General features: G+C 45.9%; 1 protein-coding gene across 2 annotated transcripts; it reads left to right on the forward strand.

Annotated features, from left to right (window-relative positions):
• Positions 1-335: 335 nt before the first annotated feature.
• On the forward strand, positions 336-14,333 carry LOC124477510 (alpha-2-macroglobulin-like). Of its 2 annotated transcripts, none has more exons than XM_047035342.1 (36): positions 336-979; positions 1,541-1,724; positions 2,887-3,043; positions 3,149-3,201; positions 3,555-3,575; positions 4,350-4,518; positions 4,683-4,767; positions 4,868-4,994; positions 5,198-5,312; positions 5,575-5,684; positions 5,946-6,110; positions 6,268-6,504; positions 6,685-6,748; positions 6,857-7,002; positions 7,109-7,258; positions 7,399-7,620; positions 7,826-7,925; positions 8,098-8,224; positions 8,438-8,663; positions 8,917-9,043; positions 9,311-9,432; positions 9,561-9,612; positions 9,725-9,808; positions 9,945-10,121; positions 10,265-10,346; positions 10,502-10,658; positions 10,801-10,875; positions 11,093-11,258; positions 11,402-11,598; positions 11,683-11,898; positions 12,030-12,148; positions 12,271-12,361; positions 12,461-12,529; positions 12,706-12,811; positions 12,929-12,970; positions 13,581-14,333. In XM_047035342.1, the coding sequence occupies exons 1-36, from the start codon at positions 891-893 to the stop codon at positions 13,601-13,603; spliced, it is 4,452 nt and encodes a 1,483-aa protein (XP_046891298.1). In that variant the 5' UTR covers positions 336-890; the 3' UTR covers positions 13,604-14,333. The 2 variants fall into 2 exon arrangements, with proteins under 2 accessions (XP_046891298.1, XP_046891299.1); XM_047035343.1 differs by having other exon boundaries at positions 337-979; positions 8,140-8,224.
• Positions 14,334-14,956: the final 623 nt, after the last annotated feature.

Below are 14,956 nucleotides of genomic sequence, written 5' to 3' on the forward strand. Positions count from 1 at the left end.
TGAGTTTTGCAACAGTATCAAATAGGAACTTAGTGTTGTGTTTGTTCTTACTAATCAACTTAGAGAAATATTCTGATCTGGACCTGATGAGGACTTGCTTGTACTCTATTTGGCTGTCCTTCCAGGCCAGGCGGAAAACCTCCAATTTAGTGGTACGCCACTTACGCTCTAATTTTCTAGTGGACCTCTTGAGAGTGCGGGTTTCCTCTGAATACCATGGAGCCAGTTTCTTGTCTATTCTTTTCCTTGGTTTGAGTGGAGCAACAATGGCTACAATGGCTACAACAATGTTGTAGCCAACCAATGATTCAAAGAATGTACTGTCTTCCTTTCTGACAAACAGCATCATGTTTCCAGTAGCTGAGAGCTATTGAAAACATAGCTGGGGTAGGAAGATATAATGGAAACAAGTCAAAAATGAAAAAATGCATAACATAACAATATTTGGAACACATTACTGTGTCTTGAGGCATTTTGTTTTTATTAAAAACCTGCCTTTGATCCCATTGATCACATAGTGAGATAGCATGTCCATCTGAGGTTTTGATATCCGCTGGAACATTACTGGTAGCCTACATTGACTACAAAGAATGCATGCTCATTCTTTGTGTGCCTAACTATTCGTAGGGCTGGAGCTTTTTTTTTTTTTACAGAGAAAGAGCAGGAGAGAGCAGGAGACAGCAGGAGAGAGCAGAGAAGAGGGAGGAGACTGCTGAGAACCAACCGTTTTAGAAGGGAGTGACAGGGGGGAGTGACTCGCGAGGTATAAACATCACTGTTTCCGAAAGTTTTCTGACCCTCGTGAGTAACCGCAGGGTGGTCAACACATTATTTAAAGTGCGCAGGAAGAGCTTCTCTGCAGCGGACAGAAAAGCACAGTAACCTTAGCGATGTGTCCTGCAGCCAAAATGATCTGCGTCCTTCTTTTGATCGCATCTACGGTGATACAAACTGCGACATCGCGCAACTTCAGTGAGTCGTAAGTATGAAAAACAGTCATGAAAGTAGACTACTTAAAAAATACGACTTTTTTATTGCTTATAATTTGTAAATATTTTCTTTTGCTGACGAAATCATCTTAGTGTACCATACGTGCGGTGTCACAGGTGTTTTGAAGAAAATGTAACGGGGAATTTTTGTTCTGGCCTTTTTAGAGCAACGACACCAACTTGTTGTCACTGCGTGTAGTTCTTATCGTCATTGGATTAACTGACAATGATGAAGAATGGCCTTAAGACACAATACTATTATTCAACAGTGCACCCTTCCCACGACCCCACGACTAATCAACGTCTTACCTCCCTGCCTAAGTTCTGTACAGATTATACTAATTGGTGGAATGAGGAAATGTCTAAATATACAGATGTCCAAAATGCTAGCTCATCATTGTTCCCAACACACCAGCCTGTCTGACGTCAACAACACTGACTAAGCTGAAATATAACTTCAATTAATGTTTATACATGGTCCTTCTGACCGTGGTACATGACAACATCATGACATATAATTATTTCTGTCTCTCCTCCCCTCTCCTCTGCAGTATCTACATGGTGACCATGAGCTCCCAGGTGGTGGGAGGCAGGATGGAGACTGTGTGTGCCCAGGTTCATGGCCCCACAGAGCCCCTCTCCCTCAGGGTGATCCTGCAGCTGGAGCAGGCCAACGCCACCCTGCTGGAGGAGACTGGGGTCTCCCAGGACTTCTACCGCTGCCTGTCCTTCCAGGTATACCTTCATCTACCAATGATCTGAGCTGAGATCAGTTAGACCTGCCTCTTCTCATGATCTGAGCTGCGATCAGTTATACCTGCCACTTCCCATGATCTGACCTGAGATCAGGTATACCTTAATCTACCCATGATCGGACCTGGAAGACAGAGCAAAGTTTTGACCATTTTGTTTTTGTAAAGTATGACGTATGATAATTTACCCAAAAGGCCCAACAACAGGACCCGACCCAGCAGCTGCAGCCGTTGAGTCTCTCTCTCTCCGGCCTATCTCTCTCTCCCCTGCCTCTCTCTCTCCCCTGCCTCTCCCCCTCCTCTGTCTGAGTTATATAACCAGCCACAGATTGATCGTCCTTCAGCCATTGTTTTCAGGTCACAGAGAGGTTCTACGGTTGTATCAGAGCATCAGCATTGGTGCTGGGATCTGATTGATTGTGATACTCGGTCTAAACAAAGATCTCTTTTGACTGGAGCAGACCCTGCATTCCACTGAAAATGTTAACCTCCACCCCTCCTCCCAACCTCCTTATCTCCACTCCTATCGCCCTCCTCCCAACCTCCTTATCTCCTTATCTCCACTCCTATACCCTTCCTCACAACCCACTCATCTTCTTTCCTCACCACCCTCTTTTCCAACCCTTTTATATTTCCACCCCCACCCCTCTCTGCCCAGTTTCCAGTCCCAACCCCCACCCTTGGGTTCTCTGTTACTGTGACTCTTATGTAAGGGAGCAGCAGGAGCTACTGAGAATCCAGAATCCACCACAGGTATTCTTTTGGTTTGGAGGCAACTGCTGCGGAGTACTTTTCACTGCCTAAGATCATAAAGGCATGCAGGAAGGTTGACACCAGAGCATTCTGATAGGGAACTCATTGATTTATTCCGACCGACAAATATATCTGTGTTGTTTCACCAACCATTGGAATGCACAGTTTGATCAGTTCAAGATTTGTAAGAGCTGTAGATCTTGAGAAAGACCCTGAAATCATGTTTACTTTAGACAGCTTTGTGTTGAGGAGATGTAGCAAGTCTTTTGTTCTCCAGCTTTATTGTCCTTCATCTTACTAACTCACTAATCTACCATGTCTCTGTTGTACTGGTACCATAAGTGTCACAACCACAGAGGTCTACATCTGAAGTGTTCATGCGTGTCTTGCAGGTCCCCCCTGTGGTCCGTGAGACTGTGGCCACCCTCCATGTCTCAGTGACTGGAGAGAAGGACTCCATGAGCAAGAAGGCCAAGATCCTCATCAGACCCTCCACCTTCATCACCCTCGTCCAGACAGACAAGCCCATCTACAAACCTGGCCAGAAGGGTAGGTGACTATCAACTGGTGTAACCTTCAATATTCAATGTAGGACGATACATAGTGGAATCAGTAGTTCCTGTTTTTTGAGCATCTGTTTTCTGACCCTTTCAGTTCAGTTTCGAATCGTCTCGCTGGATTCCAGTTTTGTGCCGTACAATCAGATGGTGAGCTGCTTCTTGTGTATGGTGTTTCTGGGTTGACAAGTCTGTGATTTGTTTAATATCCTTATGACCTCTGGAGTTAGTGGAAGAAGGCTGACAGGATGACAGTTCTTGCAGCAGGAGCAGTGTTGTTATCTAGGAAGGTCCAGATTTGGGATCACAGTTATGGATCAAAGTTCAGATGTTCACTGTGTGGTAGAGGTGTGCTGGGGTTAAGGGGGGTGCAGTGACCTGAAGTTCTGTTGATTTAGTCTGACAGAACTCGAACAGAGCGTAGGTGAAGGCAGAGTCTCTGGCTCGACCACACATACAGTATAATCTGACAATGTATAACACTGCTTCTCTCTCATTTACAGTTTCAAACTGTGGAGCTTCAGGTAAGACCAGTTCATTTTGAAGTACAAGCCCAAACAATGAGATGCATCCATAGATAGTCTATAAAGCGATCTAATCACCTTTCTAAGAATAGATTTACCTTTAGAAGAATAGACTTCCTCTAACCTCTTGGAAGGTGGACACCTCACATTACATTTGAAAAAAGAACACCTTGTGACAAATGTATGTATTCATTTAGCAGTCGCTTTCAGCCAAAATGTCAGTACAGGGGGGTATTGAACTTACAACCTACGCAGTCAAATGCAATAACCACTGAGCTATACCCATCCTATGACCCAACAATGTGGAAAAACAACAGTGATATAGACACATTGTATATGTGCAGAAAGCTTGTTCTGTTTCCCTTAGAAAATGCATTGGTTATATTGTGAGGGGCACGTAGGCTGTACAGTTTCTTATGCAGATGTTTCTCGTATGGAAGTCCAAATAATAAGTACTCACCATTAGAAAACTTGTTTGACATATTTACCCATGGTTCCAGTAATAACATGTAGTATGAAAAACCATACTTTTTGTCAGAGATTTAGTTAACTACTTTTATTGACCATTTTCACAAACTTCCTAATTCTTTCTTTCAAACAGAATCAAACATTACCAATGATGTACATTTTAATTTGAGAATGAAATACGAATTGTAAATTCACATTTTAGCCCCCATCCAAGAGGTTTAGATTCACCTTCAGTGTGCAGTTGAGGTTTACACGTTCTCTCTCTTGACACCAAACGGACTTTCAACATTTATGATTGGTGTAAAGGACCCCAACTCCAACCGCATTGCTCAGTGGCTAAACCAATCAACAGTGAGCGGCATCCTGGACTTGTCCCACCCCACAACACCAGAGGCCACCCAGGGTGCCTACACCATCACCGCCTGGACTGAGAAGGGCAAACAGATTAAACATTTCTTCGACATCAAGGAATATGGTCAGCCATCTAGCTATGCCTGTGTCTGTGATGGGGTTTTAATGTTATATCCCTGTTTGTGTCTGTTTTATTGCCTGTATCACTCTCTATCACTGTCTATCAGAGTCTGTAACAGTGTATGTGTCTGGATATGGTTCTGTGCTCATTCCCTGCCCTCCTCTCAGTCCTTCCTAAGTACGAGGTGAAGGTCCAGCTACCCAGCGTCATCACCATCCTGGACACAGAGGCCACTCTCAGGGTTTGTGGAAAGTAAGTTCTCATGGAGATGGTGATGCCATCACGAGTCAACCAGGACGCAGTCAATGGCCATCAAGCCAGGCAGTTTGACAGGTGTGTTGCTTCTATTCAGGTACACGTATGGAAAGCCTGTCCTGGGCTCTGTGAAGGCCGAGGTCTGCAGGAAGAAGGGATACAGATACTACTGGCTATTGGACAGGGAAATCACCTCTGACATATGCATAAAGTATGAGATGACTGTGAGTAAGTTAGACCTGACCGCAGCCCTGGGCCACCCTGTGGGGTCTGTGAGGAACTGTTCCCTGCCTGGGTCTCTCTGTAGAACTGCATTGCATCTTCATTTGATCTAATTACCTCATGAGGAATTCATAGTATTCATGAAATGATGGTATCTCTTGTAATATTAGCACACTGTTCCTCTTTTGTTTGGTTGATTGTGAAGACGGACAAAAGCGGCTGTTCAACACAAGTGGTGGATGTGACGCAGTTCAACCTGAACATGTCCGGCTTCCAGGACAGCTTCCAGGTGCAGGCAGAGATGGAGGAGTATGGGACAGGTAAGTTAGAAAGAGAGGAGGCAAAGGAGCAGTAGAGGAGGAGTAGATGGAAGTTTACTGGACAAGTACGAGCTAAGAGAGCTATTGAAACCATGGGGGAGGGAGGGAGGTGGTTGGACAGGTACGAGAGGGGAAGGTGTGAAGGAGGAGGTGGAGAGAGAAGGAGCAGTAGAGGAGGGGAAGGAGGGATCAGAAAGAGGAGCAGCATAACATCATGTTTTCCCTGTGACCCTTGACCCCCCATTCCATGTTCTTCCTATAGGGGTAGTCCTGAAGGGCAGCGGCAGCACAACATTCTCCAGCGCGATCAGAAAGGTCACATTTGAGGACGCCCCTTCGGCCTACAAGCCAGGCATCCCCTACCAGGGCAAGGTGACCAATGAGAAGCAAAAACTTATCTTATAGAGATCTTATTGACCACATCATCAACTTTTATTATTATCAGTGCCGATGCTGATTACATCTGTTTTTGGGTTAGGGTTAGGATGCTGTCCTTTTTTCAATGTGTACTCTGGGAGCTGCATGAATGATGGCAGACATCTTGAGCTTGTATGGATCCAGAGGTCACTGATCCCACTTGCCCTGGTGTTCATCTGTAGTCCAGTCATCCCAGTATGTCCTGTGGGTTTCCAGATCAAGGTGGTGGGCCCAGACTCCTCCCCTGCAGCCAACGAGCTGGTCTACCTGTTCCTGCAGACTGGTGCCCCTGTGAATAACTGGACCCTGACCACAGACAGCAAGGGCATGGTCCCCTTCTCTCTGGACACCTCGCTATGGAGTGAACATGTATCCCTACAGGTCTGCTCTCTCTCTCCCCACTGTTTCTCTTTTTTACTTTATTTCTCTTTCTTTTTTTAACCCACTAACTTTCTTCTTCTCTTTTTCTGTATTTCCATCCTGGAGTTCAAAGTCCCTTCAACCCGGCTGTCTCTCCTCCACGTTTCTCTCCTTATAGGCTCGCACCAGGTTTAAAGAGGACAGGCATCCGTATGTTAGAGACCAACGCCTTCCAGAGTACGGCTCAGCCCACCACAGTCTCACAGCCTTCTACTCCAAGAGCAAGAGCTTTGTGAGGATCCAGCAGGCCAGCCAGACCTTGTCCTGTGAGACAGACGCCACAGTGGGCGCCACCTACATCATCAGTGGGGAGGAGCTTAAGGAGGGCCAGAAGACTCTGGACTTCTTCTACATGGTGAGATAGTACAGACATGGGCATCAAAGTGTGTGTTTGTGTGTGGGACTGAATATCCAGGGTCCCAATAGGGGGGAGGCCCATCAAAAAGTTTTGAATGAATAACGGACATAACCAAAATGGGGGGGGGGGGAATTTCAATCTGTTGTGGTACTACAGTCAGTTGTGTTGTGGTTGCAGGTGATGTCAAGAGGCAGCGTGGTGCATTATGGACGCATACCTGTGACTGTGACGGAGCAGACAGGTACAGTTAATATCTGTCACTAAATTACCAGACAGTCTGACGTTGTACTGGGAGACTGGGAGCGAGAAGTAATTTCCATTTGCTTCTTGTGTGTTCCTCTGTCTCCAGTCAATAGAGGGGAGTTGAGTGTTCCCCTTCAGAAGATGGTAGACCTTGCACCCTTTGCCCAGGTGGTTGTGTACACAGTCATGCCCAGCGGAGAGGCTGTGGCAGACAGCCAGGACTTCCCCATACGGCTCTGCCTGAAGAACAAGGTAGGCTCCGGGTTACAGTAATAGTCATTCCATACAGTAAGTCATCTTCTCCACATCCACTGTGTGCAGGTGCATACTGTACATAATGATGTGTGTTTGTGTGCAGGTTTCTCTGAGCTTCTCGTTGCCTCAGGAGCTCCCTGGGGAGAAGACGTCCCTGAGCCTGCAGGCTGCGCCTGGCTCTCTCTGCTCCATCAGGGCCATCGACCAGTCTGTCCTGCTGGTGGAGCCTGAAAAGGAGCTCAGTGTTAAATCGGTATGTTCTAACTGCACAGTCTAACCACACAGCGAGACCACACGCTGACCACATACTGACAACTGTTCTGACCTCACACACTGACCTAACACACTGACCACAAAATAACATGTTTCCTATGAATCATTCTATCTGTGCAGGTGTACAAGCTGTTACCAGTCGATAAGCTGACTGGTTACCATTACTCCATAGACGACCATGAACCATACCCCTGCCTGCCAATGCCACAATTGCCTTTCATGCCAGAACCAGAACCAGAAGTAGAGCCTACTATCATACCAGCTGAAGACCTATCCAGCCGCAAGAAACGTTCCTTCTATGAACCTGCTCAAGACATGAACGATGTCTACAGCATCTTTAAAGTGAGAGGGCATATTTTAAAATGAGTGTTGACCTTCTATGCCTATGAGAAGGATTTGTCTCTTGAGAATTTCTGCAGTTCATTACATGATGGAGCCCATTGTGTGTAGAATGACGTTGTTGCACTGGGTTTCTCTCATGAAAGTTAACCAACTCTGTCACCAGATAGACGTTCCTGATGTAGCTCCTCTGTTTTCTTTCTTCCAGGATGTGGGAATTAAGATAATCACTAACTCCGAGGTGAAAAGACCTTATGACTGTATTGGTTATGCAGTTCAGATGTCATATAATAGCGAGGCCGATGGTGGTAAGTTATCTATGCACTACTAACAAACTTCACTCTGGTTGGGCAGTTCCTTCCTCTGTTCTCAACGAATGCCATGTTTTGTGTGAAAATAATCTATTGAAATGATGTAAAAATAAATTGTGGAGAACCTATAGGCAGATCATTTGAATTTAGAACATGATTAAAATGTTAGACGATGCAGATCATATGCCAATGGCCAAAATGGTTCCAAAAGGTGGTAGAGGAAGAGCAGAAGAATCGCAGGAGACCGTGAGAACCTACTTCCCTGAGACCTGGATCTGGGATCTGGTGCCTGTTGGGTAGGCTCACTCAGATTACTTCCCATTACTGGTGTTGATGAAAGAAGAATGTATTAAGTTTAATGTAACTTGTCATCAGAATGACTTTAAAACTCTCAAAAGAAGAATCACGTACACAAAGCACACATGATTCAGCATGTTCAAGCCACTATCCTCTAGTAACCCTAGAGACCAGCTCATAGACTAACCTGGCTGGTTCTGTCTGTGCTGCAGAGACTCTGGCTCTGTGACGCTAGAGAAGACGGTTCCTGACACCATCACTAAGTGGGCTGCTGGGGCCTTCTGTACGTCCTCTGTGGGTCTGGGTCTGGCCCCTGACACTGCCCTCACTGCCTTCCAGCCTTTCTTCCTCAGCCTCACCCTGCCCTACTCCGTCATCCGTGGCGAGGTGTTCATCCTCCGGGCCACCGTCTTCAACTACCTCTCCAAGTGCATCATGGTACAGTATGACACCTGACATGGGGTTATTCGACACAAAACCAGCTTTCTGAGGCTGTTGCGAGGGTTTGGTTGTCCAGAAATCCCTTAAAACTATGTATCTATAAATCACAAAACAAACATTGAGCTAATTTCGCCATCCACCACAATGCATTGGTAGCCAAAGGTCCCATGTCTGTGTGCCTGAGCAATTTACTTTTCCTCCATTGATAATGCCGTGTATTTGTCCTTATTGTGATCTGACCCCTTCCCAGGTGAAAGTGACTCTGCCGGAATCCGACCAGTTTGGCGCCAAGACCTGTGATGGCTGCCAGTACCAGGTGTGTCTGTGTGCTGACGAGAGCAGAACATTCCGTTGGATCATCACCCCCACTGTCCTCGGTGAGTCACTAGCAGCTTCCAGGCACCTGCTTAACACCCAGGATAGGAGTGGTGTACAACTGTCATAGTAGGAAGGGGTCGGGGAGAGTAGGCAGATGGAGGTAAGAGAGATTCTGTCAATCCATAGTACATGAGAAGAGTGACACCCCCTGTGAAGGTGAGGTACTTTAGGCTCAACCTGCATACTGATGTCTCTTCCTGTGTACCAAGAGATTTGGTGTCTCCGTAACTAGACATGCATGTTAATGTGTGTGTGTGTGTGTGTAGGGGAGGTGAGTGTGAAGGTGAGTGCAGAGGCTTTGAAGACGGAGGATCTTTGTGGCAATGAGGTTGCCACGCTGCCTGAGAAGGGCCGCATTGACACGGTGATCCGACCCCTGTTGGTGGAGGTGAGTACTACAAACTCAAGGTAGTGCGTTCAAGTTTGTTTTGTCCTTTACTTTCTCAGTCTTATATTAATGTCACTGAGTTAGTTTACTGTATCTTTAGTCCTTTTCTCATCCTTCATTGTTTCCAGGCAGAGGGAACCCAGCAGACATTGAGCCACAACGCTCTGCTCTGCCCTGCAGGTAGGTGTTCTGAACCTGGTGGTGTTATTGCAGCATCTGACGGTTTGCAGATATCGGCTAGGAGTGTTGCTTTAAAAAGGTTGTTGTTGATGTGTGTGTCTGCTGTTTCCAGAGGGTCCAGTAGAGAGGGACATCTCTCTGAAGCTGCCAGAAGTGTTTGTGGAAGGATCACCCAAGGCCTCCATCTCTGTCCTAGGTAAAACATAATGTTCTTGTCCTGTACTGAAACTCTAACCCTTATGAACCATCTGGTGTTTTACATATTCCTGTCAGTTGATTCCTCTCTACAACGTTACTCACTGTCCGGTTTCTGACCGGTCCTCCCCTCCCAGGTGACCTGATGGGTCGAGCCATGAAGAACCTGGACAGTCTTCTGGCCATGCCCTATGGATGTGGCGAGCAGAACATGGTTCTATTTGCACCAAACATCTACATCCTGACGTACCTGCAGAGCACCAGGCAACTGACCCCTGAGGTCCAAGACAAGGCCACACACTTCCTGGAGAGTGGTGAGTCACACTGGGAGAAGTTTGGGTTGTTTGGTGGAGAAATAGATGGATTGAAGGGCCAAGAGGATGGATGGATGGAGCTGGAAGGATGGTTGTATAGATGGATGGCTTGCAAACTGAAGAAAACCACCATGTTCTTGCAGGCTACCAAAGGGAGCTCAACTACAAGCATGATGATGGCTCATACAGCGCTTTCGGCAAGAGTGATGAGTCTGGCAACACCTGGTGAGTCTGAACTCCCTCTCACACACAACACACAACAAATGTTTGGATACTGGAGTCGTTTGTAGATTGGATTGTACGAGTCAATGGTGACTACATCCCAGACAAAGTTATTGAAGTGCACAGTTCAAGTTCAGGTGTTTTCTGTGTGACCTCAGGCTGACCTCCTTTGTGATGAAGTCTTTCGGAGGAGCACGGCCCTTCATCTTTGTTGACCCTGCCCACATTGCCAAGGCAAAGTCCTGGTTGGCCGGTCTTCAGCAACCTGATGGCTGCATTGCTTCTGTTGGGAAACTCTTCCACAATGGCATGAAGGTGAAGGGGAGGGCGAGGGAGCAGGCAAATTCAATCTTTGAACGAGACTGTCATTGGCTGACTGTTCCCTGTTCTCTTGTGATTGGCTGATGGTGTTGCTTATTCTTCTGAGAGTGGCTAACTGTGTTGTTTCTGTTTTCAGGGAGGTGTGAGTGATGACGTGTCCCTGACTGCCTACATCACTGCTGCTCTGCTGGAGCTGGGACTCAACACCACTGTGAGTGTAAACCCAGTTAACCCCCATCTACAGATCACCACTCTCCACAACTTTATAATGATGCAAAACCCTTGCAGCTCTGGTCATTGTGCTAACCATAGAGATACAGCACATTGTTTCATTTAGCATAGCGTGCTAGAACACAGTCCTGTGCTTTACAGATATGTGTTAGACAGGCAGAGTGGGGCTGAGTGCTTCTGTGCTGCTGTGTCACCAGGACCCCATGGTGGACCATTGTCTGGCCTGCCTAAAGATGGCAGTGGCTGCCCCACTGGAGAACCTGTACACCACAGCTCTGCTCTCCTACACCTTCTCACTGGCCGGGGACCAGGACACGCGCAGCAAACTTATCACGCACCTGCACCTGAAGGCCAAAACCACAGGTACCTGGCTGTCTGGCTCTTGAGATGGTTGGTTTAATGGCTGTCTTGTTGCCTTGCATGCTAGCTAGTTGGCTGGTTAGCATTGATACATATCGTTGGGCGGGTAGTGCATTTTTAGCCTTGAACCTTAGTTCCCTTCACAGACCGCACTCGCCACTGGGAGAGAGCTGAGGCTTCTGGGAAGGGCCTGGACTCCATTGAGGTGGAGATGACGTCATACGTGCTGCTGGCGCTGCTCTCTGGACCGCCCATGGAGGGCTTTGGCCTGGACTACTCATCCAGCATCGTCCGCTGGTTGGCCCAGCAACAGAACCCTTATGGAGGGTTCTCTTCCACACAGGTAGACTGTAACTCCATTCATGCAAAACTTTAAACCTATCTGGGTATAACGGTTATCAGTACCAACCTGTCTGCCTTTCACCAGGATACAGTTGTGGCGCTACAGGCCCTGGCCAGGTACGGTGCTGCCACCTACAGTCCGGAGGGAACCAGTACAGTTGTGGTGACCTCAACTGGGGGCTCGAGGCAAGAGTTCCAGGTGGACCAGCACAACCGCCTGCTGTACCAGGAGTCTCCACTAGGGGAGGTGCCCGGGGACTACAAGATCAGGGCTGAAGGGAAGAGCTGTGTCTTCCTCCAGGTGAGACATATGCCTTGTGTGATGCCTCTTATCTGCATCACATTGATAGTTTTATAAATACTGTGGGGCTGATATTTGATGTCAACATACAGCATAACTGACTGAATTGTAATCCACTGTTCCTATTTCAGATGGCTCTGCGTTACAACATCCCTCCTCCTCCGGACTTCTCAGCCTTCAACGTGATGACTGAGGTGTTTGGGTTGTGCAACATCACCAAACCCTCTCTCATTGTGACTGTGAATGTCAGGTACTGGGTCCCAAGCCATGGACAACTACATCTAACACAGCCCATAAAGCTGTACAAACTTGAAGAACTCCCCAAGAAGAAAGAAGTTGATAAAGTTTGTTTAAAACGTTTGTGTGTTTTAGGTACAACGGTCGCCGGAAGGAGACCAACATGGTCATTATCAACGTCAAGCTTCTCTCTGGCTTCATCCTAGACAAGAGCTCCCTCAGACCTGTGAGTTCAAATGTAAAAATACCAAGAGCATACAGAAATACTGCTTCTGTTAAATCCTCTTCTATATTTTTACTAACTTGTTCTCTTCTGTTCTGTCAGCTGCAAAAGTCCAGCACAGTGAAGCGTGTCGATGAGGAGGACGGACATGTTATCATATATGTTGACGGGGTAGGTTTCAAGAGTTTCACAAATTTTTCATAGCACTTCAATTGGACGATGCATGGTTGTTAAAGTTTTAGAATATTTCAGAACAGTCATTGTCAAAAAGGTCTTGTTTATTGCCATAACTGCAAATCAACCCAATACTAAATCAACAGTCTCTAATGTTTAACCGTGTTTTCAAGCTCAAGCAGCAGGAAACCCAGTCTTACATCCTGGTCATCCAGGAGGACTTTCCAGTTAGGAACCTCAAACCTGCTGTGGTCAAGGTCTACGACTACTACCAGACAAGTATGAACACATTTAGAAAAGGAATAGGAGAGATGGAAACACAACAGGGTTTTAGGCATGCTTTGTTACTATGGTTTTGAGTGTATAAATGAAGTTTAAATTTGAGTGTCTCCTCAGGTGACGTGGCGGTTAGTGACTACAGCTCTCCGTGTGCTGAGGGTAAGTTCCTAACATCGCTCATTCAACATGCTGCTTTGAATCACATAAATATACATTTGAATAGCTATTTTTCCAGTAATGTAACATATTGGACCCAGGGTTGACTGACTGTCTGTTAAGGGGCAGTTACACCTAAATTCACAGTAAATAATGTATTAGCGTGCTGTGGCGAAATAAGCAGGGACCAGAACATTTCGGCAATAGGATAGGGGTTCATAATCTGACTCACCAGATGGTTTGTTACACATAACCATCTGGGAAGTCGTCTTTCGAAACTGTTTGTAAATGGGCATGCACTTCACAATTCTTGATGATGGAACTGTCTGTCTATCACCGACTAACTTCATCCCCAGCCATAGCTGCCAGTAGTTCCTCATAGGACACTGTCTGTGGTCCAAACCACTGTGATTAGGGAACCAAATAATAACTTGGAGCATGGCAAGATGGAATCTTGTGTGGTCAAGGGATTAAGGAATGAATGAGGTGCAATTTTTTGGGGCCTGAATGTGACCACCCCTTAAGGGTATCAGTAGCCAGTCACACCAACCACATATTGAAAATGGTGGTTGATAAAACCCTGTTGTTGTTGTTTGTAATTGTATTTACACAGGTGATGACATCAATGAGCTGTAGAAAATACCTGGATAATTTTCTTCTTGCTGATTGGAGCAGAGATGAACCATTTGTTTCCTTTGTAGAATTATTGATTTCTGCCAAGCCCTACATGTATGTGATGATTATTTTTATTATGCTTTTGCGTAGTTCCTGAAAACACCCCAACAAATGGTGGAACTGCTGAGGCCTGCTGTAAAAGTGTCAGTGAATCGGCTAAAGAGTTTTTAGTTTTTAACTAGCTACAATTTTACCTTGTTTTTAGATTTGATATAGTGTTTGTTTGTTTTTTACAAGTAATGACCAGATCCACCTAGTCAGAACAAAGTTCATTTCACAGTTCATAGTCAATTTAAACCAATACCATGGCCGTGTTGCTAAAATTCCCCCTGGGGCCAACTATTGACACTGTACTGGGAATACATGCTTTATTACTGTGTTGAAGCAAGACAAGGAAACGTCTATTCTAGAGCATCCTTTTACCAGATCTTCTTGTACAAACTCCATAGATTAGAGTACCATGGGAAATTAAGATGATGCGAATAACGTCAACAAGACCTGGTCTGGGTTGCTTGACTAAGTGGCAGAGTGACAGGAGCCTGTCACAACATGTTATACTCAGTGTGCCAATCTACTGTGTGCGTGTATTCTTTGAGTGTGTTCAGATGTATGAACACAGTGCATTGATTCAACACCCACCGACGTGTACTGTGACCAATAAAATCTAGACCCCAGATTTGTTTAAATTCAACACTGTTGTCTTCAATGATTCAAACAACACTAATATATACAATATAAAGTGAAAAAATGAATAATACTTGTTTTCAACCGATAGTCGTAGAACAGTTTCAATGAGGGGAGATAAAAGGCAGTACAGAGTGTATATTTAGGTATTTTATCACTTGTCTTTCTATAATTACATCTGATATATTTGAATGATCCTGTCCTGATCACCTACCACAATATTAGTAAACCATGTTACAACATCACCCTGCACCGAACAGAAATAGTCCAAGGCAAGCAAGGCAGAGGATACGTAGAAAAACAGCCCACTGGACACCACAGCTGACCTTTGACCCCTACACGTTGCACAATATAATATTAGTCAATATGTCACACACAAATTCACACAAACACTTGTGGGAAGAGATGAAAAGAGGGAGGAGACTGCTGGAAACCAAGCGTTTTGGGAGCGACAGGGGGAGTGTAGACTAGTTCAATATGAACAGCACCGTTCAGTGACACTCGTGAGGGACTGTCAGTTGACAACACATTTTAGAAAGTGCGCAAGAGGAGGGTATCTGCAGCGACAACAGCTATGCGACATAACTTGAACATGCTCAGCGTCCTTGTGATTGCATCTGCGCTTTTGCA

Source organism: Hypomesus transpacificus, chromosome 15 (assembly GCF_021917145.1).
Source record: "Hypomesus transpacificus isolate Combined female chromosome 15, fHypTra1, whole genome shotgun sequence".
NCBI lineage: Eukaryota > Metazoa > Chordata > Actinopteri > Osmeriformes > Osmeridae > Hypomesus > Hypomesus transpacificus.

Excerpts from the sequence above, each read along its gene's own strand:
- LOC124477510 (XM_047035342.1), top strand. The coding sequence starts at position 891 with ATGTGTCCTGCAGCCAAAATGATCTGCGTCCTTCTTTTGATCGCATCT. Across the intron at positions 980-1,540 it reads TCGCGCAACTTCAGTGAGTC|TATCTACATGGTGACCATGA; the intron begins GTAAGTATGAAA and ends TCTCCTCTGCAG. Across the intron at positions 10,659-10,800 it reads TCTTCCACAATGGCATGAAG|GGAGGTGTGAGTGATGACGT; the intron begins GTGAAGGGGAGG and ends TTCTGTTTTCAG.